Source organism: Crocuta crocuta, unplaced genomic scaffold (assembly GCF_008692635.1).
Source record: "Crocuta crocuta isolate KB4526 unplaced genomic scaffold, BGI_CrCroc_1.0 scaffold7, whole genome shotgun sequence".
In the NCBI taxonomy this organism is placed as follows: domain Eukaryota; kingdom Metazoa; phylum Chordata; class Mammalia; order Carnivora; family Hyaenidae; genus Crocuta; species Crocuta crocuta.
The window spans coordinates 11257997-11272336 of NW_027531904.1; the positions used below are offsets into that span (position 1 = coordinate 11257997).

Here is a 14340-nt window from a genome sequence, read left to right on the forward strand (position 1 = left end):
CCCCCCGCCTGCAGCCAGCCTCCCAGGTGAGCCTGAGCCCCGAGCAGCAGGCCTCTCGTGAGTCTGGGAGCCGCCCGGGCGCGGACACCGCGGCCCCAGCACATTCGCCAGAGCGCCAGTTTCAGAAATAAGCGCTGAGGTTTCAGAACAAAGCACCTGCTCCTTAGGGCCGAGCCCTGTGCTCTGTCCCGAGGGTCGGAGTGCCGGCCCGAGCCGTGGGGAGGAAGCCGGAGGCCCCGGAGTCCGCCTCTGCCGCTGTTACGATGAGAGCTTGAGCGCGGAGTTTCGCGGACACACGTAGCGTCTTGCCCAGCGCCATGTACCTGCGCGTGTTGTCTCCTCCACCCTTGACGTCCGCTGTTTGAACTGGGGGTTCGTGTCCTTATTGTCCGGAGTTGATTGAGAGTCAGAGAGGTTAGGCAGTTCACCCGAGGCCACACAGCAGCAGGCCAGGGAGGACTTGGAGCACGGGGCTCGCTCCACCCGACCAGTGAGCCCCTCAGTGTGACTTACCGATGTCAGACTTTGGACGGGCGATGTGTTCATCCCTAAAAGCCCGAGACGGTGAGAACGCTCACGACAAGCAGCCTGGGCCCCGCTGAGCCTGAGGTGACGGAGCAGCAGAGAGGGGGCCAGGCAGCTGGCAGGGCCTTCCTGCCCCGAGCCCGCCCTGGGGGTGGCCTGCCCCTCCTCTGGGGACACCAGCGGCCGGCCCCCCACAGCCCCTGCTCCGGGGCCGTGAAGACAGCCCGCCCATCCCGTCGCTGCTCCGGTTGGGGCCCTGGTTTCCTCAGAGCCGCGGGCTGGCCGGGCGAAGGCTGAGGACCGGCCTCCTTCCCTCCACAGAGTTCCCCCTCTTCTCCTACAACAATGGGGTCGTCATGCCCTCGTGTCGGGACCTGGACAGCAGCCGCAGTGCCCTGTCGGCGGCCTCGGCCTTTGCCATAGCCACGGCGGGAGCCAACGAGGGCGCCCCAAGCAAGGACAAGTACCGCAGGATGTCCCTGGCCAGCACAGGTGCGCGGGAGCCGCTCAGGGGGCGCCCCCAGCCCGGAACCGTCCCCCTTTGCATGTGCGCGGCTCACCGCCCCCGGGCCTTGGCCCGTGCCGACCGTCCGGCCTGGAGGGCCCTGGCTCTGCCCCTCCGCCCCTGCCACACTTGGAGCCAGTAAACCCACTACTCGTGGGAACCCACCCCCCACCCGCACGGCACTGGTCCTGCGGCAGAGATGGAGCGCAGCCCGGAGATCAGAGATCCCGGCAGCCCGGGCAGAGGTGGGTGCGTGCCCTGTGTCCACTGAGACTCAGCCTCGCTGGCCACAAACCCCACCGGGTTGTTCGGTATCTTCCTGCCCCCACCCCACGCTGTGCACCCACCAGCCACGGGAGCAGCCCTGCTTACCCACACGTGGCACTTGAACCCCGACGACAGCCGAGCTGGGGTCTCGTCCTCCCGGCCCCTCTGACCCTCCACCACGCCCGCCACCAGGGTTTCCCCCTGACCAGCGGAACGGAGACAAGGAGTTTGTGATCCGCAGAGCGGCCACCAACCGTGTCCTGAACGTGCTCCGTCACTGGGTCTCCAAACACTCTCAGGTGGGGGGGGCCGGCACGGGCCCCCAGGAGCCAGCCGGCCGTGAAGCAGGGGAGGGCCGCAAGGACACCAGGGGACAGGGGCCTGGGTCTCCCCGCCTCCGTCCGCAGCAGGGCTCCCAAGTGGGTCCTGGCCCCGGGGTGCAGCCACCGGGGGAAAGGAAGACGAGGCAGAAACCGCTCGGGCTGGTCAGGGGCCACTGCAGGCAGCCCGGGCGCTGTGGCCAGCGCCGTGGCCGCGTCTCCCCCCGCAGGACTTTGAGACCAACGAGGAGCTCAGATGCAGGGTGATCAGCTTCCTGGAGGAGGTCATGCATGACCCCGAGCTGCTGACTCAGGAGAGGAAGGCTGCAGCCAACATCATCAGGTAGGGCAGCGGCGGCTCCGGCTGAGCACGGCCTGCACGCGGCTGGCCAGGAGTGGGGGGCCGGGGGACCTCCCCAGGTGCGAAGACCTCAGGTGGGTATGTGCGGGAGGCACCCCGCTGCCAGAAGGCCATGCACCCCACTTCTGCACTCAGGCCCCGGGGGGGGTCTGTGTGTCCTTGCCCCCCCTCTCTCGCCAGACCCTGATCCCCCTGGGGCAGGAGCCAGGCCCGCTCTGCATCCACACCTGCGAGGCCCCGTCTGCTCCAAGCTCCCTTTTGCGGCAGCCCCTGGCGGCACGGGGTGGTTAAGTCTTAGTCAAGGTCAAACAGAATTTTGCCCCCGGCCTCTTCTGGTGGAGTCAGGGGTCAGGCAGCCCCTGTCTGGGCTGGCTCAGCCAGTGAATCACCGTGTGGCCTTGGGCGGGGCCCCTCCCTCGGCCTCTTTTCCTTCCCCTGTAAAATGGGTGAGCAACACCCATTCCAAGCGCTGCGGCAAGGCAGGGATGAGGTCACGCTGTCACTCCTGCAGGTCATCAGTGGGTGTCCTGTTGCTGTCATCCGGCTGACCCGGTCCGCCTCCGGCCCTGTCCGGGTGCCAGGGCTCAGGGCTCAGGGTCAGGCTCTTCCTTCCCACTTCTTGCCCTCTCTGCCGGAGGTCACTGTCTGTGACTCAGACTTTCAGCCACTTCCTGCCTGAGGCCAGAGTCTCCAGCCGTCCTCCCGGCAGACCATCCGCTCTGCTTGCCCAGGGCCTTGCCATTGTGCCCTGGGCTTCAGAGTCCCACGGTTCCTCATCCTCAGCACCCCCTGCACCCACACCACCTGCACTCGAACCCCCTGCGCCCGCACCCACATCTGCACCCACATCTGCACCACCTGCACCCACACCCGTACCACTCACACCTGCACAGTCGACCCCCAGGCTCCTGGTCTCTCCCGTGTGGGAGTGCGCTGGACCCCTGCGCCCCCTGACTGGAGCCCCCTCAGCTGGGGAGCTTGCCCAGACGCCGCCTCGGGCGCAGCGAGAAGAGCAGGCTGGCATTGGGCGGCTTGCTGGGAATGGCACGCGCACCGTGGCCGGCTGGGGCCCTTCAGGCCACGAGTTCTCTGTGCCATGGTCTCCTGCGCCATAAGGTTACATAAGATGCCTTCTGCGGGGGAGTTGGGGGGGGCGTCCTGTTGGTCGGAGTCTGTCTGCCCACAGCCCGCGGGTCCCGGGCATCTTCCTCTCCCCCAGCGGTCACAGTGCTGTCACGGCGGGAACAAAGCACTTTGGCCCGACTCGGCCACCCTGGCTCCCCACCATGGCCCCACGCCCACTCCACACGCTCTGGCCGCCTCTGCGGCCCCCTCCGCTGTCCCTCTGTCTGGAGGGCTCCCGCCTGCTCTGTCCTCGGGGCCTGGAGCTCCTTCCCCGAGTCCATCCTGCCATTCTCATCCCTCGTGCCCGCGAGAGCCATGGCTGCAGGCCTGCCCCGTGCCAGGGCCAGAGCTGCGGGGCGGACACACCAGACACCAGCCTGCCCTCGGGCTCCTGGCCGGGGCAGCCCACAGACTTCCGAACGCCAGGACACCGGGGCTGAGAGCTCAGGGGCCTGGGGCTGACGGAGCCCCGGGGGGGGTCAGGGAACGGAGCCCTGGAGGACAGGAAACGGGCAGTGGGCTCGCGGCACAGGACGGTGCAGAACAGAGGCAGAGGTGGGGCGGTGGGGGACCTGGGGGTGCTCACCCGTGGGGATGGGGCGGGGCACCCCGGAGGTGAGGGGGATGGGGTGGCTCACCGTGCCGTCTCGCCCCCTAGGACTCTGACCCAGGAGGACCCCGGTGACAACCAGGTCACACTGGAGGAGATCATGCAGATGGTGAGTCGGTCCCCCACACGGTGCTCAGTCCCATCCTGTGTGGACCCCCAGGGCAGAGGTCACAGAGCACGCAGACAGACGGCTCAGGCAACAGAACCGCAAGGTGCTCTTACCAACGGCAGCGAGTTCACATCCTCACCGCGTTCACGATGAGGCCGCTGAGGGTGTGGGGAGGTGACAGGCCCCACCCACGGTCATGGTATCGGCTCCATGGGGACTCCCACGAGGGAGCTGGTTCGCACCCCTCACCAGCTCCTCCTGAGGGGTCAGGTGGGGCTCGGCCTGCCTGGGGGAGCTCAGGACTTCACACGAGGAACAGGGCTGACCGTGGCCTGCTGCGCGGCGGACGGGGATGATGGTCTCATGCGCTCCCAGGGTCTGGCCAGACCCACTGCCTTCTCCAGGCCAGGGAGGCGCCCCACGTGCCCCCCAGCGTGCCCCCATGAGCCACCCCAGAGCCCCGGGCCCCAGCCAGCACGGTGGCCGAGGAAGCTCAGGGCAGACTGGTTTCGAACCCCCTGCAGGTAGAGGCAGCGGTGATCCCCCGGCCCGTGCAGCCTCACCTCCCAAGCTGGCTGCCTGGCCCCCCATGCTTCCCGTCCTCAGTGTGAGGACCTAGGACTCGGGGCTCTGGGCCCGCTGCTCCCCTCCCTCCCTCCTGACTGTGGCCCCAGGCACTGGTGAGGCGCCCAAGAGGGAGCACGGGCCTCCAGGGGGCCCACATCCTGCCCACTGAGTGCTCCGGCTGGTGCCCCGGGCGGGGGAGTTGTTCACACACAGTCACCAGACTGACCCTGGGGGCCCGGATGCTGGAGGAACCCGGGAGACCCCTTCCTGGCGCCTCTCAGCAGGGGGCAAGCTGCACTGTTTGCCCTCGGGAGCAGGAGAGCCCTTGTCCCCTGGCCAGCAGCCCCCCGCCCCTACCCCTCCCTGACTGGACCGGTGCCCACGGAGCCTGTGGGGACACAGCCTGTTTGGCCCAGGCCCCCATGGCCCCTGTGGCCTCACCAGAGAGCCCAAGGACTTCTGCAGTGAGACTTTGGGGGTCTGAGCTCTGGTTCAGGGTCCCCTTGTTTCCTAGGTGACTAAGAAGGAGCAGGGTCCCCATGCTGAGCAAACCTCTGGCCGAGTCTCTCTGCCCCTGGGCGACCCCGCACGCCCCTCCCCAGATGAGGCCCCCCATGCGCCCTCAGCCCCGCCGGGTCTGCCATCCTGGGCCCTCGGCAGTGGGCTGCACTGCCCACCCTCCCCCTGAGGGCCCTAACCCCAAACCACAGCGTCCTGGGTGCCACCTGCGACTGCCGTCCCCACTGTGTCCTCACAGTGTCCCCACTGCCTTCCTGAGAACTTGTCATCCCTGCTGGCTTCACATCCCCACACTCCTGCACCCAGGCTTCTGGCCCGTGGTGACTGTGCCGGGGGCCACACACATGTACGTGTGCGCGTGCGCACACACACGCAAGCTGGAGGGGGAACTCCTTTCTCTGCTTCCCTGCGTCCTGTCCCTGCCTGGTCTTGTGTCTCTGGTCCTTCTGTCCCAGTGTCTGGCAAGGACCTGGCAGTGTGACCCTCAGTGACTGCTCAGGGAGTGGGAAGGAGGAAGGGAGGAAGGGAGACCATCTAGCAGGGATGGTTTGCCCCCTTGATACGGGGCCGACCCCATGCCCTTGGGATGAGTGCAGCTCTGGGGGACTCAGCTCAGCCCCTGGGGCCTCGGGGAGGGTAGCAGGCCCCCGGGTCCCCTGTGGCCTAGTTGGAGGTCAGGGTGATCCTTGCTCCTGGCTCCTCCGTCAGCAGACACAGGCCCCTCCTGAGGCCAGCAGACTCCTCCCCCTCCCTTCCGCTGCCCCTCCCAGAGCCATGAGGCCTCCCCACGCCCACCTCTTACCAAATCCCTGCAGCGGGGACCTTGGGCCCCTGGCAGGCGTTTGCCGAGGATTTCCCCCTGGTCGGGGCCCAGGTGGTGGCGCCTATAAGGGTAGGGTCCACGGCAGCCCCCAGAAACATGGGAACCCCAAGATGAAGGCCACACAGCCATCCCCTGGGCACAGGACAGGAACACTGCCCCAGGAGGCAGTCACACATGTGAGTCCACACCTGCTAGTAAGTTTTAAAAGGAAACGTTACAGAGGCACTTGTGGGTCCAGACAGAGCCTGAAGGGGGGAACAGGTCGCTGGGAGTCCCAGCCGGTGACCCAGCTGTGATCCTCGGGAAGCGTCCGCTGTCTCATTCACGCACTGGGGTGAGGCGGCACCCCTGCTGGGGAATCAATGACTCAGGAGTACAGGCCTGCACATGCTCGGGGCACCGCGAGGCGCCGGCTCCCTCGGCCTCTCCCTCCTCTCCTTCCCTGCACACGCCAGCCACCCACTCACCAGAGTTGCGACCACAGCAAGGAATCAGCCAGAAAGCCGGGTGGGCCTGACTCAGGACTTGCTCCCCTCAGGCCGAAGGCGTGAAGGCAGAGCCCTTTGAAAACCACTCGGCCCTGGAGATCGCGGAGCAGCTGACCTTGCTGGACCACCTCGTCTTCAAGAAGATCCCTTACGAGTGAGTGGGTGTGAGCCCTCCCTCCTCCTCCCCAGGAGGCAGCTTTGGCTGCACCCAGGAACACGCACAGGAGCCTCCCAGAGCCACGTGAATTCCCCGCAGTTGAACAGAAATGCGTAAACGTGTGTGTCCATGGGCGCAAGGGAGGGCCCTCTTTCCCGGCCCAACACCCCCCCGTGAGCTGCACGTGCACACACACGCATGCGTGTTTTCCCAGAAGCATCTCCACTTGGCACTCCTACTCTGCAGGTCTAGAAAAGGAGTGTGTGTGTACGCACATGCGTGTGTGTGTGTGTGTGTGCACGTGCACCCCGGAGCAGAGCGTGGGGACAGCTCTGGATTTCGAAGCAGCCCCAGGGCGTGCTCGTTGTAACCACACCAGTTAAGTAAACGCAAGTCCCCCTTCCTACCGCTGGCCACACGTGGCCAACGTGGCGCTAAGAGATGGGTGGCATTCCCCAGCGGCACGTGAAGCCGTGGCATCATTTTCGATTTTCACATCTGTGTTTGAAGCGGAAGCGAGCCTCCTTGTAACTCAGTTTCCTGTGAGTTGCTGACAAGTGCCCGAGAATAGCTTTCTGGGATTGGCCTGTCGGGTCTGAGGCTTCTGGTCCCTGCTTTCCAGAAGGGCGGCCCCCCTGAAGCTCCCGAAGGCCCTCGCTCATGGGCATGGAGGGTGGAAACCCGCCTCTTGCCCGGGATGCGAAGCAGGCGTCATTCCTGACCGGCTCCCTGTGGGAGGAGAAGCAGTTCTCAATCACAGCTTNCCGTGCTGCACCCCTGAGCCTGTCCTGCCGACTTTCTGCCCAGGGACGCTGAGATGCGAGTTCTCCTCCGTCATAAGCAGGGTCCCGTGCAAACTCTGCCGCGACAGCACACTTTCACACTGCCCCCCGTCTTGGCGTGCGGCAGCCCCGTGAGGAAAGTAGTCATTGCTCCCTTTTCACAGATGAGGGAACTGAGGCCGCGAGCCTGGGACCCTGTCCCCTCCGCGGCTCTGCAGAAAGTTACTCCCCGAGAAATCAGAGCCTCAAAAGGCAGAGAAAGCAACGCCATCATCTGTGCAGACCTCATGCGCCCCGGGTGTCCTTACTTCCCACAGGGAGTTCTTCGGACAAGGCTGGATGAAGCTGGAGAAGAACGAGCGGACCCCTTATATCATGAAAACCACAAAGCATTTCAACGACGTGAGTACGGGGTGGCAGGGGAGGGGGCTTCCCCCCCGGGTTTTCTTTCCACAGCCCCTCGAGGAGCCGGGTGGGCACCGGACTGCCTGCACTTTGCATGTACTATGACCTCACGAGCCTTAAAGGTGGGGCTGTTACCCCCACGTTGACACAGAAAACCTGGGCTCCGAGGGCACATGCCCTGGGAGCTCCTGACTCTTATCTGCTGTGTGGCTCCCCCAACCCCCCAGCCACAGGGCCCGTCCACGCCCAGCCTCCTCAGCCCCCCAGCCACAGGGCCCGTCCACGCCCAGACCCCCAACCCCACCGACACAGGGCCTGTCCACACCCAGCGCCCCCCAGACCCGAGGGCACTAGCAATGCCATCTTGTCCCCCCCTGAGCTGAGTCAGCCCCATAAGAGAAGGCCCCAGGAGGACATGATTCCACTTGTCCTGACTGCCTGGCCAGGGCTCCTGGTCAACACCCTGCACCGGGGGGAGGGGTTCTCTGGGAGAGGGAGGAGAAGAGAGACGGTCACACTGCAGCTTGGGGTGGGGGCCCCCGTAGGGCACCCAGCAGACAGAACACAGGGCAGCACGTCCAACTGGAGACAGCGCGCAAAGCAGGTGGGCATGTCCTGGATCGCACAGCAGCCCTGGGCGGCCAAACCCAGGCCCTCCAACTCCCCCCACCCAGCCGTGTGCACCCAAGACCCGAGTAAGCCAAGGGCGGGGTGTGAGGCGAGTGTTTGCTGCCTGTGTGCCGAGTGCAGGCGCTTTGCTGAGGGCTTTGCAAGCATCGTCTCGTTGACCCGTTATTCTCACTTTGCGAATGGGGAAACTGAAGCCCAAGGGGGTTCGATTTCACACATCACACAGCAAGACAGCCTCCCTCGAGGGCCGCCCTCATCACCACCTGGCATCTAGCCGCCCCCCAAAAGCCGCCCCATCCCTCAGACAGAATGTGCACCTCCCTGGTGGTGGCCGTCCCGGCCTGCAGCTGTTCTCTGTCTCTCCCTGGCTGTGTCTGGGGCTCCCCACGCCCTTTGCCTTGTTGAGCGGCACCGACCAGGCTCTCAGGCGCCCGGGCGAGGTGGGGGGCGGGCTCCCTGCGACAGAGTTGAGTACAAATGTTGATGGTGAAACTTGGTGCTGGTTCCAAAGAGAAAGCTCCTCATCTCTCCCCATTGGGGATAATGTTTGTTTCTTTATCAAGTTAAATAAATTCTTTCCTCTTCCTTGTTTGCTGACATTTACCACAGCTCGGTACTGAATTTTATCAAAATTGATGTGCACATCTACTGAGAGGGTCACGGCTTAACCTCCTTTAAACTGTTGACGCGGTGAATGACGCTTACAGATTTTTCTCTGATGATCACCCTTCCTTGCGTACCAGGGACAGACAACCTGGTCATGGTCATGTGATTTTCCTTTCTCGTATTCTCTGTATCTACTTTCCGTATCAAGATTATACTGGCTTAATAGAATATGTTGTTACATACCCTTTTTTTCTGTTTTCTGGAAGATTTCATGGAGATATTCCTTTTAAAAAATTAGTAAACTTGAGGCATCTCAGTCAGTTGAAGCCTCCGACTTCGGCTCAGGTCATGATCTCGCAGTCTGAGTTTGAGCCCCATGTCGGGCTCTGTGCTGACAGCTCAGACCCTGGAGCTGCTTCGGATTCTGTGTCTCCCTCTCTCTCTCTGCCCCTCCCCTGTTTTGCTCTGTCTCTCTCATAAATGAATAAATGTTTAAAAAGAAATTAAAAATAAATAAAAAGGGGTAAAAACTGTTGAAAAATAAAAAAAGTCATGTATTAGTTTCAAAAAATGGCATATTTACATTCCTGTTTGGGAATTGGATCTGGTTCTTCATAATCCAAACCTTTTATAACCTTTAGTAAGTTGTTTTCATGTAGCATCTTCCGAAATCCTCATCTATTTAAGTTTTTAGGTAATTGGCACATTCCCATTGGAATTTCGAGAATATTTTTCATGGCATTTTATAGTAGGTACTGGCAGTCATATCGTCTGCACGTAATGGTCTGATCATCTCTGCAATACTTAACGCCTCTTCCTTTTTCTTGTCTTATTACACGGGCTTAAAGATCAGTAACTTGATTGCTTCAGAGATCATCCGCAATGAAGACATCAACGCGAGAGTGAGCGCCATCGAGAAGTGGGTGGCCGTGGCCGACATATGCCGCTGTCTGCACAACTATAACGCAGTCCTGGAGATCACCTCATCCATGAACCGCAGCGCAATATTCCGGCTGAAAAAGACGTGGCTCAAAGTCTCCAAGCAGGTGCGACCGGGAGCCGGCGCCGTTGCCTGCCTGGGGCCGGGCTGGGGCTGGGGCGCCAGGGTGCTCGCTCTGGACGTCCATAGATGGGCAGAGGACAGGGTGGGGGCCGACTCCCCGGGAAGCCCTCTTCCAGGAGAACCTCTTCTCCCGCATCACCTGGGAGCGGGTACCGGGCCCACGAATGTGGTCCTGGGACCCGGGAGACTTTACTTCCCACTTGAGTAATTATTACTCCAGAGCGGGAAGTGTAAGAGCGAGTCCTGTCCCCATACCCTTGTCCTCGAGCTGAGAGAGAAGGGGGGTGGCTCCCTGCGGATGCCAGTCCGCGTCTGCCGGCTGCGCGGACAGTGGCCGGGCGAGCTTGCAGCTTCCTTCCCAGGCCTCTAATTTCTCCGGCCCTCCTGGCCTCCAGGGAGGCAGCCGGTCCCTGTTACCCATGGGGTAGTTGGTAGCCTTAGATGCAGGCTTGATCTTTATTCATTCAGAACATGATTCTCTCTGGGAATAAAGTTCCCTACGCTGCGGTCACGGGGAGGTCACTGAGGTCCTAAGAGCAGGGCTCAGTGGGGCACTCGGGCCACGTCCTTAGTGCATGTGGCAGACGCCCTGACCCCAACCTGCACATGGAGATGCCAGGGCTGGGCCAGGGCAGTAGGAGGGGCCAGCTTGTTAGCCGGCTCCTGGGACGAACAGAGGCTGGACGCAGGGGGCTCAGGCCGAGGGCACATCTGGCCACACATGGCACATGGTGCTGTGGATTCCTGAGCAGGCCACTGCAGACCCCCAAGTGGCCCGGGCCGATGTGGCCTGTCAGGGCTCAGAGGGGACGTGGGTGGGCCTGCCCTGGGGCCGTCAGAACAGGGCTGTCTTCTCCGGGGCCCCCACACTGGGGGCTCCCTGACTGTTGGCCTCGTTCTCCAGCATCACCCTTACTGTGGACTTGGGAGGGAACCACCGTGACTTCCCGAAGTCTTCCGTTCTCTCAGGCGGGTACGGAGGGAGGGCAGTTAGAGATGAAGACGAACGGCCAGGCCCACGCTCGGGGATGTCATTCAGGGCCCCGCCGGCTGCCCCCAGCCCTCCGCTGGCACATCTGCACAGCACCCGGCCTGCACCCGCCCCAGACGGGTCGCTGCCTCTCCCCCCGGTATCCCGTGGATGCTTGTGACCCCCCTCCAGGCCCCCACAACGGCCCACATTTCTTAGAGGACGTGAGATGCAGCCCCGGCAGATAGTTTTTATCATTAGCTTGGATGTGCCCGAGGCAGAAAAGCATCATGTCCAGTCCAGGCCAGCCCCTGGGGGAAGCCAGGCAGCCAGGCTGTCGGGGACTTCTGGCTCCGTTTCCTTGTTCTCCCCTTCGCTCCCCCGTCCTCTCTGAAAGGGGGTCCCCCTCCAGGAGTGGACAGACCGGGCCCCTCCGCGGGCCGGTGCAGGTGACTAACAGATCTGTGTGTCTCCTCCCCGGAGGACGGATGAGGCTCAGCAGGGACAGAAGGTCTGCTGGGCAGAGTCCTCGGGGGCTCCTTCGGGAGCGAGCAGCCTTGGCCGCCAGGAAGTGTTCTGTTGGCCAAGAGGAGATCGTGTGTCCCTCGGGAGGCTCTGTGATCACCTTTCTTTGCACGACAAGGCAGCCTCCGTGCTTGGCCTCTGGTTTCACTGACACGTTCCAAGGGCCCCCTGTTTCCGCCCTCCTGGCAGAGATGCCCGAAACCCCAGGGGCCCATGTCCCATTGAGCACCGAGGGGCACAGGCTCCCGGCCCGGCTGCTCCAAGTTGGAACTCACATTTTAAGCAGCAGCGGGAAAATTCCGGGGACCTCCCAGGCTGCAAAGCTCCTTCCTGGACCGAAGGCCACCCTGGAGGAGCACAGGTGTGGAAGGAATCTAAGCGTGTCCATCTCAGAGCCACAGATAGGTCCCAAGTCTGTCCAAACTCCCGCACATCAGAACATCCCCTGCGCATCCTCAGGACCGCTAGCATGGTGGCCACTAAGTGGCCAGCAGGACCTCCCGATCTGGCTTCTGTGTGGCCCGCATCCTAGGATATCAGACCTGTTGTTGCCTTAGGGAATACCTGGGCCCACCCTCCCGTTTTCCAGATGTGAAAGCGGAGGCCAGCGATGGAGCAGGAGGGGTGCGTGGAGGATGTGCAGGGCTGCGGGGACCCCGGTCCAGGACGCTGGGCCCCCATGTGTGGCCTCAGGCCACTGCCCCACAGGCCAGTGGGGAGGGGGAGGGGCGGGCAGCAGCTCTGGAAAGAGGGCTAGAAAGTGCAGGAGGAAGCGGAGACCCCAGGTGGAGGCTGGCCTCGGCACCAGGCCGCAGGCCAGTACCTGAGGGGGCTGCGTCGGGGCAGCCCGTGGCTGGGCGCCCTTCACCAGGTCCACGTGCGTTTCTGCTTGGAACGGGGCTGGGCAGCCGCCCCTCAGCGGTCCCCTCGAGGACCACGCCCCGGTCTCTTCTCCCGCCTGAATGGAGACCCAGTGTCGTTTTCTGCAGGCAGATTTCTGAGACACATCTGGCCCAGAGCCTAGGGGTGTGCTTGGCCCGCGCGCCCACCGTCCCCCCCAGGCCACGCGCCCACAGCCGGCCTCCAGCGCCGGCCCTCGGCCAGCCTGGATTGTGAGGATGAGAGCTGGAGGGGAGGGGTCGCCAGGCTGTGTCACTGTTGTGTGAGGGAGCCGGGGACCGCCAAGGCCGGGGTCCGCCGGCCCGCAGGGAAAGACCGCGAAGCCAGACCCCAGGCAGCCTCCGCGTAGATAGACAGGACGCTCGGCTGGGGGCTCGCTCTTCCGGGCTTTTCTTTCCAGGCGATCAGCTCATCCACCACCTTTTTCTTGATTCTCACATAAGTGCAGGGTCCTGAGACTCACAGGTGTGGTTCTGTGCCCCCACCCTTGACCACATCCCTGGGGTCCAGGGTGCAGGAAGGGCCACGGAAGTGAAGCCACGGCCTCGGCCATGCTCGGCTCTGGAGGGGCCCCTTGCAGTTACCAGGTCCCACCCCCACCCCCGGTCCAGATCCGCGTTTCCAGGGGTGAATCCGGCACCCAGGTGCCCCACGGCCCACCCCTGTGCTGCTAAGTGTGCGAATGTCTCGCAGTCACAGAACAAGGGTCCGTGGCAGACTCCTCAGGAGGCGGGGGGCAGTCCCCGGAAAGGCCCTGCCCGCGCGGAGGCAGAGCGGGGGCGCCGGAGCCCGTGAACCGTGGGCCGGTGCCTCGGGCCGTGTGAGCCGCGCGTTAGTAAATGCTTCTGATTCTTTCTAGACAAAAGCTTTGATTGACAAGCTCCAAAAGCTTGTGTCATCAGAGGGCAGATTTAAGAATCTCAGAGAAGCTCTGAAAAAGTAAGTGTGTGCCCTTTTGTCACCGTTATTTTTCAAATCGTAGAACCGCATTGCGGAGGCCTCCGCACGCCCCGTCTGGCCGGAGCAGGAGGTCTGTCTGTCTGTCCGTCCGTCCGTCTACCCACATGGCCCCCGGGCTCCCCAGACCTCTAGGGCGGGTCCGCTTTGTCCTCCTCCGTCCGCTAAAGCCATCCCACAGTCTCGGCGGCAGCTCCCAGGAGGGTGCGGCACGCATGACAGCCGTGGCCCCAGCCGTGGCCGCAGACTCCTTGATGACGCGCACACGTCCCCACGTTTCAGTATTTCTGACATCAGAGAAGGTGTGAGGTCAAGGTGTTTACTTAACGGGATGGCGTTTCCTGTTCTTGTCAGCGACTGGTCACCAGGCCGAGCGCGTGGCGCCCTGCTGTCAGAGACGGCACCCGACCGTGAGCAAGGCGGCAGGGCTGTCACCGGCGCAGGGCCGGGCCGGGCCCAGGGCCTCTCGTGCCGTGTGCGCTTTCCGCAGCGTCCCCGCCTCGACCCTCGAGGTGCCCCTGCCCGTCCCCAAGCTGAGCTGTGACCACCAGAGACACTGCCAAGCCCGCGGGGAGCCAGTCACCCCTCGCAGGGCCGCCGGGAGGCAAATTCTCCCGTCCTGTTTCCCCAGGCGAGGAAGCTGAGGCCTCGTGGCTGGTGACAGAGCCAGGCCCGGGCCCAGGTGGCCTGCGAGGCCGGTGCCGTGTGCTTCGCCTGAGGGTCCAGCCTCTCCCGGTGCTTCTGCCGCAGCCCCTTGGTGCCCACGGCGGCCACAGCTCACGTGGGGCGGCTCTGGTGTCGGGGCGCCCGCTGCACGGCCTCTGCCTCCCTGGAGACACCCCGGGCCGCCCCCGCGTCCCGCTCCTGCAGAGGGCGCCTCTCTCCCACGGTCCCCGCCCCGGGGCCTGGGGACGGGCGTCCAGCCCCCGGCGCACCCGCTGCCAGCCACGTGCCCTCGTCTCCCTGGCGCTGCTCCCCGCCCGGCCTCCGCCAGCTGCGTGTGCCATTGCTGCGTTCATCTCCGCCATGTCGTCCTCAGACGTGCCCGCCATCCGTGCCCTCCCGCCAGGGCCACTCGGTGTCCCTGGGCGGAGCTTGTGGGGCCACCCCACCGTGCATTCACCGG

The 14340-nt window shown here is 63.7% G+C and overlaps 1 protein-coding gene across 1 annotated transcript in view; it reads left to right on the forward strand.

The window, feature by feature from the left end:
• RASGRF1 (Ras protein specific guanine nucleotide releasing factor 1) overlaps nucleotides 1-14340 on the forward strand; it is a 91702-nt gene that overhangs the window by 67485 nt on the left and 9877 nt on the right. The window contains exons 17-24 of the mRNA XM_077774354.1: nucleotides 847-1017; nucleotides 1490-1596; nucleotides 1848-1960; nucleotides 3762-3822; nucleotides 6270-6373; nucleotides 7476-7560; nucleotides 9648-9845; nucleotides 13117-13196. Of these exons, the coding sequence (XP_077630480.1) occupies nucleotides 847-1017; nucleotides 1490-1596; nucleotides 1848-1960; nucleotides 3762-3822; nucleotides 6270-6373; nucleotides 7476-7560; nucleotides 9648-9845; nucleotides 13117-13196 (919 nt within the window). The remainder of the gene's footprint in view (nucleotides 1-846; nucleotides 1018-1489; nucleotides 1597-1847; nucleotides 1961-3761; nucleotides 3823-6269; nucleotides 6374-7475; nucleotides 7561-9647; nucleotides 9846-13116; nucleotides 13197-14340) is intronic.